Source organism: Chelonia mydas, chromosome 11 (assembly GCF_015237465.2).
Source record: "Chelonia mydas isolate rCheMyd1 chromosome 11, rCheMyd1.pri.v2, whole genome shotgun sequence".
Taxonomy (NCBI): domain Eukaryota; kingdom Metazoa; phylum Chordata; order Testudines; family Cheloniidae; genus Chelonia; species Chelonia mydas.
Genome location: NC_051251.2, coordinates 20,912,175 through 20,928,494, shown reverse-complemented (window position 1 = coordinate 20,928,494; position 16,320 = coordinate 20,912,175). Strand labels below are relative to the sequence as shown.

Below are 16,320 nucleotides of genomic sequence, written 5' to 3'. Positions count from 1 at the left end.
GGGGGTTATAAAGAATTATACAAATGCAAAATAAAAGGCGTATGCATCTCTTTTATGATAGAATCATAAAATATTGTGTGCTTCTAGAATATGCTAAGGTGATGGCAAACAATAATGAAAATGCTAGTTGATTTGAGTTTTAAAATTAATTGCATACATTACTGTGTGGCCTATTTTCTGATGTTAATTCAACTAACCCTTTCCCTGAAGGCAAGAACTTTAAATATGTTATGACCATTTTTAACTGTGAGGTCAAACCAGAGCCATAACTACCATCATGTTACACTTTTTCCATTGTGCGAAAGGTTTTTGAAGCATTAATTAACAAATTAATGAACGTGTTAATAAATACCATCAGTGCAACCAGTCTAGAGGCTGCATCCGTAGAACATGTTGTAGTGGAGTAAAAATAATGATCAGCTTAACTTTTTATCTTAATGTGTGAAACACTTTAAAACTATAGCCCTAAATTTTGAATTGCACTATGCAGGTGCCCTGTGTTCTGGGGTGGGGAAAAGGAACAGGGAGGATATTGCCGGTTTCCCCAGTGAATGCACAAAGACAAAATGCTGCTAATTCCCTCGATGCTAAAGAGGCAAGTTAGCACACCTAATTGTGCTCCTGGGCTTCCGCATAATTTGACCCATTGTATTTTGTACTTTTCCAAAGTATTTTAGTATCATGGGCCAATATCACTGGCCAAGCTGGTTAAATTAGTCTTTAACACGCTGGTAACTGAGAAATTTATCTTTATATTTAACACTCAGATAAGAAGCATATAGCAATGGTTGATGAAGGGAAAACAGTTTTTAAAGTAGTACTCAAGTTAATGGTATAAGCCAAATTTCTCATTATATTTTAATGCATTTAATTTATGCTTATATTTATAAACAGTTCAAAAATATTTTAAATATTACAGTATTAATCCATAATGAATATTTTATAATATTAATGTTAAATTTATGAATGATTTTATAAGGCTATAAAAATCAATTGTTTTACTGAATCATCTTTTAAAGGATATTTGCAAGGCTGTTCACTTGAAACACAAATCTCAGAGGCAAATTGGGACACCTTTTTTGGGTTAACACCAAATATTGGTGGATTTTTATATTCCATCTATACATAGTGAGTAATCTTGTATCTGCCATTATTTAGATTGCATTTAGTAATTCTGTATTAAAAATTACCATGGGTTCAGTTCCTGTGGCTACAATTTCAAGCTCAACAGAGTGAAAATCACCTCTGGTGCTTTTCTCAAATTTGGAGACTCCAGGAATACACGAAGTCCAAGGATAATGACCACATACACAATCACAAGTACAAATTCCTATCTGTACTACAAGTTTTATTAAAGCAATAAGTAAAGTTACAATTACCCATGCATCTAGAAATCCTACCAAAAAAAACCCCACAACATGCTATGACTAAGACTAGTCATGCTCACATTCTCGATATTGTGGAGGGCAATGAACCTGTCAATAGACAATCACTGATAGAGGGATGGATCCTGCTGGGGTTTCTTGTGGCGCTGTCCCATGGGGTCTTCCCACTTCTACCCAACCAAGGAACCTCTTTTATATTGTGGTTCTGACCACACCTAACACCTACGCATATGCATGAGGATTTCAATCTTCTTTTCCTTATCTATAGTTCCACACCCTGTGAATTGTGGGGTGCCTAATTTTTCATAGGTTGTTTAGTTCCTCTTATTCTCATTAGCATCTATGCACAACATGTATCCTGCATGAGGACGGGATATTCCATGATATTACAACCAGGTGTCTCATGATCTTGGACAATATCTTTTTGTTTATTGCAATGTAGTTTTTCATAGCATTACCTATCAGCACATCTTTTACAGTAATCTTGTGACCTTACTGGCATAGGGTTATTTCTAGGTCACCTACTCATGTCAAGCGTTCTTAAGCCTATGGCCTGGTATGACTAAGCTAAAATCTTACAGGCCTCAGCCACTAGATCTTACATTCCAGTATGGTTTACTTATATACCTAATATATACTCATCACTCTTAAATACTTGTCAATCTTATACTTCTATAATCCTACAACTTAAATCTATTTAGCATACATTGATTATATCTGAAATCGCATATGAATTGACCACAATACATAGCACAATGATAACTGGATGATAATGAACTACAATATTTTATTTTATCAGCCTCAGAACAATTAAGTCGAAATATATCAAAGTACTTGGCAAATATAACCAGATTTTACAATGTTAGAACACCCATGATCCAGAAGGGTACACGTATTTTCTTGTTTGCCCTACTAAATGCCGGTAAACTGGATTGCATAGAAAAGTTAATCCCTTTACATCAAAATCCCTTTAAAGATATTAGAACAATGAATTTAAAGTCATCTTTTCATTTTGTATAAACTCTGTGTTATTAATGTGTAAAATGTAGTTGCTTCTAACTTGTTATACATCCAAGCTGATGGGAGATATTGGAGAGCCCATTGCCCAGCATGCGCTTGAGACAGCTAAAAGGTTTCTTTTTCCTGCAGTATCCAGTATGGAGAGTTTTCAGATTCTAAAGTAAACTTCATTATAAGGAGAGCTGGGCAAATAGTGCAAACAGATTTCATGAATATATTTGTTTCAATTTTAAATGGATTTCCTGAAGCCATATTTGTGGCAGTTTCATCGTTGTTTCTCTGATCATTCATGGAGAGCAAATGTGAAAACTCGAACAAATATTTGAAGAAACCGTATTTTATATTTGCACAAATTGCAGCAAAAGACCTACCTATGCATCCAGGCCCCTGTCCAGCAAAGTACTTAAGCACACGTTTAACTTAAAGAACATGGATAGTCCCACTGAAGTCAGTGGAATTACTCCTGTTCTTGAAGCAAAGTGAATGCTTAAGTGGTTTGCTGGATCAGGGACCCAGACAGGTAACACGCACAATACTAAGTTACTGATCTTACCAAATGCAACTATCCAATTCAGGTTCAGATATATGGGGAAAAGGAAATATTCTCTGTCAGAGAATTGCAGTTGAGCATTGTATGAGATCAAATAATGCTCCATTTTGTAAAGCCACTTATCTCTGTCTCTTGTTGGCTGTGCATGTAGAAATATTATACTCTAATAATTATTAATATTGTTATTTATATCAGTTATTTCAAAAGTTACAGCATTTGGTGGCATGATACTGAAATGAATAAAACCAAATTGTGGAAGTCCTGCTATAACATACTAAAGATATTACTGAAAACGAAATTAAAATAGTTCCTAGTGTATGAATGCTAATGTTAATAGTCACTGGTATAATAGATCTTTACATACATTTGTGTTTGTCTTTTATTATAATTGTGTAACATTTGCAATTTCATAAAATGACTGCATGTTTAAAAATTCAATAATAATAATAATAAGTGTTTGCAATTCAAACCTACAGTTTGTAAAATAGTGAAGGAAGGAAGAAAACAAGAAAACATTCTATGCAGAATGTTCCCAATGTCATGCCAGAATATTGAGGACCTCTTTACACAAAGCTTATTGTTCATTTTGTAAAATGGCTCATGTACCTTTTGAGAAGATGGTGGTGGTCTCTTTAATAGGTTACTGTGTTAACAGCTGCCATCCATTAATTTTACCATCTTAATTGGATCCTTTTAGATGTTCAGCCAACTGGTCAGGCACGCAGTGCGAGAGGCCAGCTCCCAAGAGCAGCAAGTCTGACAATATCAGTACAAGTAAGTGCTTCAGATTAACTACTACAGCTTATAAAATATTGTTAAATTTAAAAATGATAAACTGGTGATATTTTAGTATGTGAGCGTATAAAGTGATGTGCTGCAGATTACATTTTTTTAATGGCAAGGATTTTGCTCTTATTTCTGATTTTTAATTGACGTGCAGTTCTACATAAAACATTCTGGATTACTGTCAAACTATGGCATATTTTATATGCCCACTTCTTTAAACCCAGCATGGTTTTTTCTTCAAAAAAGCAGTATCAGGTGACAAATGCTTGGTGAAATTCACTCCTGTGGAGAGACTCAGCACAAGACTTTTGACCACAAAATAGGGTTTAAGTGGTTCATAGGCTTTGCATTTGCTCATCCTGCCCGTGAGAATTGTTCCTTTAAATAAAATTAATACACATGAAGATTCAGTAGAAGAAAACAGTATTACAATAATATTGGCGCCGAAGGGCTTGTCTGCATGCATACTTAGTTTGCAGCTGGTGTGGGGTGGGGGGGTTAATTTATCCCCCACTAGCCTTCCACATGCTAACTGTCCATGTAGACCCTGCTGCTGTGTCCAAAAGTTTATTAATGCCCTTTAATCTGCTCCCATTTCAAAGTGGCATAGATCAAAGCACCCTAACTGCTAATGAGCATAAGCAGGGTCCACGCGGAAAGTTAACACGTGAGGAGTACTGCAAGGTGGATTCACTCCCCAGCTTCCCACGAACTAAATGTTCATATAGACAAACTCTTAAACTGAAGAAATGAGCTGCAGTGTTAATAGTATGAGGGTGACACACAGTTTTACATCTCAGTTGCAACCAATTCAGCTGGAGCAGTAGAACAAATTGTCCACTGTTTAAATGAGCAACTAGCTGAATGCAACTCAGTCTAGACAACACAAATAATGCTAATTGGCTGGCGGAAGCAGCCAGAAGAATTGGTAGAACTTATATCAGCACCTCTTACTGAGGGAGCGCATATGCCATTGTAATTCAACTCTGGTGTGGTGTTAGGTCCCACATTGCTCCTGGAAGCCAAAGTAGTAGCTGCCTGGGAAGATGAGTATGACCTTTTCTCTCCAATGTGGACCTTGCCACAATTATCCATGCCTTTGTCTCCTCAAGATTAGATTGCTGTAATGCCCTTTTCTTGGGGACCATTCAGAAGCTGAAGCTAGTGCAGAATGTGGCAGTTTGTTTATTAAGTGGAGATGCACATTGGAAATACATTGAATTAATGCTCTGCGATCTACCCTGGCTTTCAATAATCTTTCAGATAGAATTCAAGGGCATAAGGGGAAGATCTGTGATTATTAATATATGGGAGAGCTACTCAGAGCACTAAATGCCTTTAGCATTTTTACAAATATAAATAAAAGATATTGCCTGTAATATTTTAATTTTTCCCAAGGGATGTGTTGAAATTTTAAAGAAAATGTGTGACCTTCACAACGGGAGTGCATAAAATATAACAATAGGCTTGAATGGATACTTTCATTACAACAGTATCTGTAATCCAAAAGTGTTTATAACAAATTTTTCTTTGTTTGCCAAATAGCAAGGACAGAGTTCTGAAATGCAGGTATCGTGGATGAAAACATTCAGAATATATGTAACAACACCTACATTGCTTTTTTTCACTGTCAATATTTAACCTTCCAATCACTGTCCTCTGATTAGAAGGGTAAACTAAACTATAACTTTTAGTTTTGTTTTGAGCAACTTTACCTGGTCTGGAAACTGTTAGACTTAAACTAGTGTATTCAACGTTATTTCTTTGCTGCAGGAAGCATTGCAATCATTGTTCCTCTTGTTCTCTTGGTGACTTTGATTACTACTCTGGTAATTGGTCTACTTCTTTGTAAAAGAAAACGAAGGTAAGTAATTTCATATTAGTGTGCTTAAATTATGTGTGACCTAAAAAAGAAAAATTAAAAATGGAGAGAAACACTTACAAATATTTTAATGTCTAGAAGCTGTATCACAAACATCGGACACTTACCTCATATAAAAATGTGGTAGATGCTGTACAGAAACATCGGAATATACAATTCCTTCCCCAGAGGTCTTACAGTCTGTGAGCCCAATCCTGCAAGGACTCTACATAAGTGAATAATTGTATTCACATAATTAGTCTTATTAACTCCTGTGTATTTTGGTCTCATTTCAGTTGTTGGATTTATTGTGTGGGTGCTGGGTGGTGCTGGTGGCCTGTGATATACAGGAGGTCAGACTAGATGGTCTGGTAGTCACTTCTGGCTTTAAACTCTATGAGTGAACAAGGTTACTCATGTGTGTAAATGTTTGCAGGATCAAGCCCTAAAGAACTTTCTTCTAAACATAGCTTACTCTAATTCATAGACTATCAGGGTTGGAAGGGACCTCAGGAGGTCATCTAGTCCAACCCCCACTCAAAGCAGGACCAATCCCCAATTTTTGCCTCAGATCCCTAAATGGCCCCCTCAAGAATTGAACTCACAACCCTGGGTTTAGCAGGCTAATGCTCAAACCACTGAGCTATCCTTTCCCCCATTCACTTACATTTGATTAATATTTGATTTTACATAATATGTTATAATGGAAGTGTAATCAACTTAAAAAATATAATAAAATGTGTTAACATACTAGAAATTTAAAGATTCACAAACTCATGCTTAGCCCAGGTAACATTAATAGCTATATATTTTTTCCCAAAACCTAACATAAAATTCTTGTTGAGTATTTTCAAATGTAAATCCTAGAGACTAGACACATTCATACAACAGGGACACATATGTGGATGAAAAGTTAAGAATGAAACTTAAATAAAATTGTCCTTTCTAATAAACCATGTGTTTTTGCAAAGGTTACTTCTTCATTTTTTACAATGGTTTATATCTGGTTTGCACCGCATGTCAAAAGATTTTCAGATTTAGATGCTTTTGTATATCTGGACAATACCAGGCTTTTTCCTCGTCAACAACTTACATAGCAGATAGTCCTGACAGAGAGCTGTAAAGAGAAAAGTATTTACATATAATATCTTCTAAGTTCAATAGCATAAATCTCTGTGTGTGAAACAGTCAGAATTATCTGCTAGAAACCAATCTACTTCACGTAAAAATCCATATTTTCTTTTTATATTACCTACCTTGTTTCGCTCATATTTTTCTTAACACTTAAAACGTTGTTATATGAAAGATAAATATGAAAGTATTATACACATTAATCAGTGGAAAACAGTAAGCCAGTATATATTTGTTTACCTAATGCATATAAAGATGTACCTGTTGACCAATTACAACTTTCTCTTAATGAACGGATTTGAATCCTTTTTCTTTCAATTTTCAGTTTGTGGGTTTAAAATTTTATGAGCACTCACAGGAAAATAATTAAACTCTAAAACAAATTGTTCTTTTTATCATCATATATTATATGCCTGTTTTAAAGGGTCAAGTATTTAGTAAGATGGTGCAAATATAGACAGTTAAACTATAGGACCACTCGTAAGTCCACATTTTCAAAAGTGGCCATTGATTTTAATTTCTCAGACTGAGACACCTTGGGCCTATTTTTCAGAAGTGTTGAGCTACCATAACTCCATCTGAAAACAGTAAGTGGTTCAAGCACTCATCATCTTTCAAAATTAGACCCTACATGTCTCAAACTGGGCATCCCAAAATTGAAGGGCCCAAAATCAGTGACTACTTTTGAAAATTTGGGCCTCTGCCTATAACTTCTGTGATTTTTCTTATGATGAGCTGAGATACAATGAGAAGCAACAATTCTAAATATAGGATAGAAATTAATTGAAATGCATAGCTATCTAATGATTTGTATGGCACCAATCACTGTAACTGTTTAGGCTAGACCTCAGAGTTTAAATAGTGATAGAGAATCTGGTTTGGCTGAAATTAATACCTAAAAGCCTCTTCTTAATTTATTTATTTTTATTCAAAAATGTTTGATTAATATTTTTCCCTGTTTTTGAAAGGAGACCTAAAAGTCTCAAGAGACATTATTGTTTAACAGCTAAACATGTATCCAATAAGATACATGTTTTAAAAATTTTCCTGGAAGTGGATTTTTCTGTTCCACTATGTTTTGGGGAAATAGAAGGACACTCTCACATGTCAGCTTGGATTTAAGATAATGAAGTGTTTTCTTAACTTAGGAAAGATAACTCAACCATTACCAGCACCTAAGTCCCATCCCCATTGTTCTGTCACAATTCAGTAGTGTCTCCTGTCTAAAAATGACATCCCTAAACCAGGACTTTCAACCCCTGCAGCTAAAAAATCACTCACTTATTTCCTTACCAACGAAAATAATTGGATTCACCCACGGGAGAATCTCAGATCTGTACTCAATTTTAAAGATGTTCCCCCATATATAAACCAATCTGAAAGTTAAGCCTACCGTTTCTGACTTTGCACCTGTGTTTGGGGACACTCGAGCTAAGCTTTTCAATAACTACCAATAGGGACTCCAGGCAGTTACTTTTTGACAGACACATAACTTCCGTAATGAAGCCATAGCTCAGCTATTCCCAAGTTAAGAGTACATGGAGCTGCCCACAAATAAGCAAGGAGATGACCCCGCTAATTGTACCAGGAAAGATAGAAACGTTATCACTCATGTTGTGTTCCTCAGAATCAAAAGCAGAGGAAACTCTGCACTGGTGGACTCTGCCTTCTTTTGACTGCTGAAAAAATCTTGTAATGAATTTATGAAGCTTTCCCTGGGAACTAGGGTAAATTTGACCATACTGAGGGGGAACGCAAGGGCCATAACCAGTGGGTCAGCGCATTGCATGAATCCACACTACTACAAACCCACTTAAAAGGGTAGTAACAGGCCACGTCCCCAACGTGCCCCAGCTGCACAGGTGCTCAAAGTGTTACTTTGTTTGGAGCGAAAATTTCACCATCACCTTGATTTCCTGATAGACCCTCAGGGCAAGGCTCCTTTATTTAGATTTTCTGAGGTACTCAGGATTAGTCCATAAAGCTGTTAAATAATATTTGTGGTATGTATCATCCCTGGAGTGACTTGAAAATACTAACTCCCTTTGTTTATGTATTTTAGGACAAAAACTATCCGAAGACAACCAATGATAAATGGAGGAATCAATGTAGAAATTGGTAATCCATCATACAATATGTATGAGGTGGGCCATGATCACAATGAAGGGGGACTTTTAGATCCAGATTTCACAGTAAATCCAGAAAAGGTAATATTGTTTTTGCAATGGCAAAATAGGGTTTATTTTATGTGTGGTAATGAATATCTTTAAATCTAATTAGTATGATTTTTCTCTCAAATGAAGACTTATTTATAATGGCATGTATTTTGGTTTGTCTGTTCATTCTGTATGGTGAACACGAGTCAAGTAAAGTTTATTTAGTGAAAACATTATAGATATTAAGCATTGACTGTTTTACACCCCAGTATTTGTTGATAGATATTCTTTTGCGGTGATCTGCTTTTTCTAGATGTTAAACTAAAACTGAACAGTAAATTGAGAGAGGCTATATCATAGACCCTCTTGACAAAACTAAAGTACAAGATCATTATTAAAATCTTCTTTACCTAAATTCCAGATATTTTGTGGACCTATTGAATGTACACTGTTATGTACTTACTAGCTCTTATGCTTTGCTATTGTCAAGATGTTCCATTTGTAAATCTGAGCCTAATTTGTTGAAAATTATGGTTACTTCCAAAAACATAAGCCATTCAGAGGCCTGATAGAATAGATGTACTACATCAAAAAAGAACATTGTCATTTTACTCTCAATAATGTCATTTCTAGGAGCACTGCTCTTCAATGGTAGAACTTCTGAGTGATGTGACACTGGGTGGACAGGGTAATGGTGCAATAACTTTCTGAGACTTATCAGTAATCAGATGCATCCTATGGGGCAGCTATCATTCTGTGGCATATTTGACAAAGCAATAACTGGCTTACTATTAGCACTATGAATGTCACCACATTGTCACCCAGTCAATGTGCAGCATACCACAGGGAAGCTGAATATAAAGTATATTCACTGGCTCTTAGGCAAGTTGAATAACTGTATCATGACTGATTGTTAAGCCCGATTGTAATATTTGACAGAAAATGCTGTGTTGATCTCATGCTGAATAATAAGAATCATCCAAACTAAAGCAAGCTTGTAGTTAAAATTTTAAAGGCAGTTTTTATTGTAGAAGACCAGTTGTTGTTTTTAATCAGTGCACTACTCATTAAACAATATGTCAACCTACAAATGGAAAATTCAGTATTATTAGCACAGAAACTAAAATATTCTGTTTATATGCAGGCCAGGTATATAGGGGGAGGGTCCACTGCATTCAAGCTTCCGCACACAGCACCGCCAATCTACATAAACTCTGATTTGAAAGGACCACTAACCGCAGGGGTGAGAAATGATAATTCACTTCCCATGCTCATTCCATCATGTCCCCTCTCTGAGTTTGCACGTTATGTTAGAATAGCACCATTTTTGTTCATGTTTTTCATTAACAAGAAATTATTTAAAAGTAGAAATAAAATTTATATTTGTTATTACAGATGCCTCTACGTATATATTTCATCTTTACTTGTCATGATAACATGATCTAAAATGTAAAATTGAAAATATATTGCTTTATTTTATAAACATAAGTAAGTTATACCTTTTGTAAAGCTATATAAAAATGAAACCAACCACATAAACATACCAAATAGTGATAGGCATTTAATGCAACTTATCACAGTGAGATAAGATTCAAAAGTAAATTAAATTCTGTCCTACTATTTTAAGGGAATTTTGATATGCATTAAGTTGAACAATTTCTGTAAATCTTTACAAGTTATTAATGGATTGTTTAAATTTCAATCAATTTTATTGCAAATGACAACTAAGTTAACAAAATATTTAGCTTAGTTTCAATAAACCAGAGTTTGTATATAATATAGCACAGTATCTTTAAAAGAATATTGAAAATTTTAAAACAATTAAAAGAGAGGGGACATTAATATGCTTGATTCACCTTCATATAAAAAAAGTGTTCATCCTTGTCTCATTTGCATTATTTTACGATTGTAATGTGTTTTTGATGTAACTGAAATTTTATTTATTTTGTCTGCTTTAAAAAACACAACACAGTCCAGAGGAGGCAACATGCCTCATGGATAGGAGAACGAGGGTATAATTCCAGCCCTGAGATTGACTGAAATTACTTTAGTCAAGTCACTCAAACCACTTCATTTTTCTGCACCTCACTGTTCCCCACTGCAAAATAATAATAATATATACCTCATACAGGTATTAAGGTATTGTTTATAATGTACTTTGATATTTCCAGAAGACACAATATAAATGCTAAGTATGATTCTTATTTTAATTGTGGTACAGTATTGGCAATCAAATGAAAACTCCTGTTAATTTAAATAAAAACTATATTTCTGTGTCATCTGGAACTCCTGTAGTCATTACTGGGGAAGTGAAGATCTCTAGTTACTGGGATTGCACAGGTAGAACTGAAGGTAGAATTTGCCCCTAGAAATTACTACAGCAGCTGGTAATATGTTCCATTAATATAGAAGTAGGAGATTTTTGTTTTGTTCTTTTCAATGTGACTTCTCTCTTTCTGTGACAGGGAAATGTAGAACACCAGACAATCAGATAATTGTTTGTAATAGCAGGATAAGCAGCTCCTGGCTAATCTTAAATTACTATGATTGCTGCAGTGAGCCAGGCCATGGGAAAGTTTCAAATCCTGGCCTCTTATTTGACTCGCGGGAACAGAAAAATGAGGATTCTAAATCTTTGCTCTTTCTTGTTGGGCAAAACAGCAGTGAAGCAAGCTAAGTAATACGAGTCTAGGTGCTACAGACAACAGGAAATTTTGTGATCTGTGAGGAGTTCGGCACCCTTCCCAGTGGCTCTATATATAAAGTTGAGAAATCAGATGGGATAGCAAAGGCCTCTGTTGAGATAACTGAGCCATAATAGGTCATAAAAGAGGAAGTTCACACCCACCTCCTACACACTTTCATATTTTTAGTGGTAGTTCAGTAGTTTTATCATGCATTCTTTTTGTATTACTGCAGCACCTAGGAGCCCTAGTCATGTTCCAGGTCCTCGCTGTGCTAGGTACTGTACAAACATAGAACAAAATGCTGGTCCTTGCCTCCAGGAGCATACAATCTAAGTAAAAGACAAAATATTGGATACAGATGGCTGGGGGAGTACAAGGAAAAAATGAGACAATATTGGTGATAGGGAGTGGTCATAGCACACAGCCTGACCACTCTCAAGTTTTTTATAGCTATCATGGCAAAGGAGGGTTTTGAGGAGAGATTTGAAGCTACATAATGAGTAGACTTGACAGAATTAGATTTTGTAAAAAAAAACAATTTCAACAGGTAATATCAATTTTTAAAGCTTTTTTAGTTTTATCCATTTAGTTGCCAAAAGTATGGGTTTTAAGCATTTTTCCTATTTTTATCAATTTACATTTTCACAGTTGTGAAAAATTATAAGGGGGCTATTGGAGAACAATTATTTAATGACAATAAACAATAAGTTAAAGCTTTATAACCATTACAACATAAATTGTCACCATCACATCTCAAAATATTCAAAGTAAATATCCTTAAATCAAACTCCAGTAAGTTTTTAAGCAGCACTTTTCTTAGTTTGCCCATCTGTAATTTTCAGTGATCTATGAAAATATTTTTTTCATCTGTCTGTGCATGTATGGTGACAACATTTACCAATAAAAATCTAACCCTTCCCAGCCTAATTTTTTTTTAAGGTCAGGCTTGACAAAGCCCTGGCTGGGATGATTTAGTTGGGGACTGGTCCTGCTTTGAGCAGGGGGTTGGACTAGATGACCTCCTGAGGTCCCTTCCAACCCTGATATTCTATGATTCTATGATTCTAATAACGAGGTAACTTTGCAGATATTTATAGGGACTGCCTCCCATGCAGGAGGGATAGCCTGTGAGAAAGCACAAAGGTGCTTGTTTGAAAACATAGCATGTATACTTAAGTGCTTTGCAGAATAGAGATAGACTTAAGCACATCTTTAAGTCACATTGACCTGGACTTTGGTTCAGTCCCTGAACTAGCAAAATTATTGATATTGGGAAGATACTTTTATATTTACAGATACTACAATAACAGTTATGATCTCTTATTTAAGTTACAATATGATTAGCAAATTTGGTCAAATTGTACTATATACTGGGGCCATAGTTTTCCAAAATGTGATCAACTATTAGGTGCTGAGGTCTTAGAACAGGCGGTATACGGAGTCTGTTGGTTACAGATTGTCTGGCTATACCGAAAGGAGGACAGGAGACATTTGGCATGGGTTTAATCAAGTCACAACTTTATTATATGATATTTGGGACTACCCAGCAGATAAAAGTGTACAATGCAGGTAACCCCATGTTTATTCCATAATTACCCGTCGGGCTTTCACCAGCTCTCCCTCTTTTTCTTTCCACGTCCCTCCATCAAGTCCATTGCCGGGACCTTACCATACCCGTGGGGCTTCCACCAGCTCCCCTTCTTTTCCATCCCTGTCCCTCTAGCAAATCCATTGCTGGGATCTTACCATCCACCCCCTCAGAGAAGGGTTAAAGTGGGCTATAAGAATGGGGGGTTGGCTCCCTGCCGTACCAATCATAGGAGTCTCCAACTTCTCCCTATTCATTCCTTGAAGGAACACCTCTTTTTAAGTCCTATTCCAAGCCATTTATCCGGTCACTGTATGGAGTACCTGCACTGGACATCTGCCACAAGGAGGCACCAGGAAGTAGAGCTGCCTCTCTAGCCATATTCTCCTCCCCTTGTGGAGCTACTCTTTTGTGCCTACTATGCCCTACCTGGACCAGAGGAAGGGGGGAATTACTCTCTTTCCCCATTTCTTACTCTCCTGTTTCCACATGGAGCCATGCTGTGCTGAAGTGCTGTGTTCCCTCCTGCTTCAGCCTGTTTCATGTGAAAGGCAGGCTTCAGGCACAGAGCTGCCCTATTTAAACCCTGCAGTCCCAGGGATGAGTCAGCGACCACACTGACCCTTTTGCAGCAGTTTTCATCTCTTGCCCACCTCCCCCCTCCAGCCATAAAACACAGTTCCCTTCATTCGCCTAGCTAGCCAAATAGCCCCCCGCCCATCACCTCTACCCCCCGCTTAAAAGTGCAGGGCGGTCATTCCTACAGATCTTAACTCCTGGGTAAGATTTACAGAAACCCAGGTAAACATTAAACATGTTCAGTTTTGCTTTTATGTATACGTGTTCTCCCTTTGTTTTAACAATACAATTTTCATTTTCAAAAAATAGTTGTTAATCTAAATCACATACTGCATATTTATCTTTTTCCACAGCCAACAAATTACGCCAATCCAGTGTACGCAAAGTTATATATGGATGGGAAAAACTGTCGAAACTCATTAGCAAGTGTTGATGAAAGAAAAGAACTCCTTCCAAAGAAAATAGATATTGGTATAAGGGAGACTGTGGCATAATCAATCCTCTGTTACCTTTTATACTCTGTATAAATGTATAAAATATAAGGATTACTTTTCTATGTACCCAACAGTATTATAATTGTTTTGGCATCAGCATTACCTCTGTTCTTTTGTTTGGTTGATTGTTTTCTGGGTTTTTCTTTTGCTGATGACTTTTGACTGACCATTTCTAAGGTATTTTTATGAAAAAGAAACTGCACTACAGTACAATTTACAACAATGCTGCTGATACACCTTTGAATTTGTTAAAATTAAAAACAACATTTGTTTGTAGTGTGAATATAAGCAATCTATTTTGTATGAACTTTTTTGGTTCTACTTAATCAATGAAGATGATATCTGCACCTTTTGATTATATAGTCTGAAAGCTGTAGTACAGTGTGTAATTTTGTTTGTTTTACATGGTGAAAGAATGATTGAATGGTCTACTCTCTTTGTGCCCATTAGAATTTCACTCCAGATCCTGTTAAAAGTAGATCACTTTTCTTCACAAATCAAACATAACTTGCTTTTAAAATTAGCTTTAGGTTGCCAAGAAGTAAACAAGGCTACAGAATCAGAACATCTAATGATCTGCATGAACACAAATGGGTGTTTCAGAAATTCAGTGATTGTACATGATATACTAAACATATATACCATGTAAACAACCTTGTATTTAGTAAAACCTTATAGACCAGAGTAGAAATACATCTTGAAAGTTGAAAGACCTTACTTGCTGTGGGACAAGGCCTATGAACTCCAGCAGTCCTGTAGTACAGTAGCCACCCTAGAGCACAAGAGGGCATTGCCTACACATGTATTATATGTTTCTTCACTCAACCACATGCAATATCTGTGGGTGATCAATCCCTTATCATACACCAAGCAGTAGAACAAAAATAAAATGTAAGCACACATATTGATAACAATATTCTGATTTACCCAGTAAGAAAAAAAAATCATCCTTGCCCAGAGATATTAAAGAACCCAAAACATAGCAGTTTATACTAATGATGATAGTCTATGATACCGCTGATCAATATTATATATTACTGAAACGTATTTCAGACCAATTGTGAATTAATTTTAATACTTTGGGGTTAAATGTCAAAACCCATTATCAAAAGTGGAGAGTATCAATGTAATTGGTTTCCAGTACTTTCTCTGGTACTGGTTTATTTTATGTAGTTGTGAAGAATAAAAACAAAAAAAAAGTCCACTTGCCTTTTTGAATTTTGACAGAAATAAGGAGTACAATTTCTTTAAGTTGTAAAAAGAACTGAAATATTTTATACATAACTTTAAAGGCACAAAATACTAATTCACACACATACTGTGGAGGGCTTTTTGTTCCTCTGCTAGACATGATTGACTTTTACCTGTCATAATATATTAACCTAACAGATTAAATATGTTTGTGGTTGCTCTTTATTCCCTTTGTACAAGTATTACAAAAAATAACTGCTGTTTTATAAAAGATTTTTGTTGTACTATGTGCATGCATACTACCTATTTCTAAACCTTGCCATATTGAGGCCTTTATAAACTCTTGATTTATGTAATACTAGTGCAGGTTTGCTTGAAAAAATGTTATGCATATCATAAACTTTTTCAGGTTCTTGTTTAAGTACATTTTTTAAATTGAACAGTATTTTTCATTTTGGTTATAATAGTCATTTTGCCTATGTTTCTACAATGAAGTGTGAAATACTTTATAAAAAAATTGTTGACTGACTTATTTAAATGAAGTTCTACATATTTAATTCATTGTGTTGGGTAATTTTTAAAGTTAGGACATACCATTATATAGGCAATATAAAAACCAAAATGACAGGAAATTAAAGGGAAGTAAGAAAATATGTTGTACAGGAAGCTAAGTTCAGTTTAAAAAGCCAGACATTTTCTGCTCATTATAAAACCTCTATCTTAAAGGTTCTGCAATAGTACATGAGTATTAATAACTCAGAAGGGGTGTGTCCATATATTTTATTTCACTGAACATTTAAACCCTACTTTTTCTTTTATAGCATCGTTGAAGAAATAAGTATATTCTGGTAACATTTAAGATATGTAAATATCATCCTCTGAATGTCAGTAA

At 35.5% G+C, this 16,320-nt stretch overlaps 1 protein-coding gene across 1 annotated transcript in view; it reads left to right on the top strand.

Moving 5' to 3' along the window:
- Positions 1 to 15,932, top strand: part of LRP1B (LDL receptor related protein 1B) — a 1,293,242-nt gene extending 1,277,310 nt beyond the window's left edge. The window contains 5 exon segments of the mRNA XM_043525164.1: positions 3,653 to 3,729; positions 5,515 to 5,605; positions 8,796 to 8,940; positions 10,034 to 10,132; positions 14,097 to 15,932. Of these exon segments, the coding sequence (XP_043381099.1) occupies positions 3,653 to 3,729; positions 5,515 to 5,605; positions 8,796 to 8,940; positions 10,034 to 10,132; positions 14,097 to 14,237 (553 nt within the window). The 3' untranslated portion in view covers positions 14,238 to 15,932.
- Positions 15,933 to 16,320: the final 388 nt, after the last annotated feature.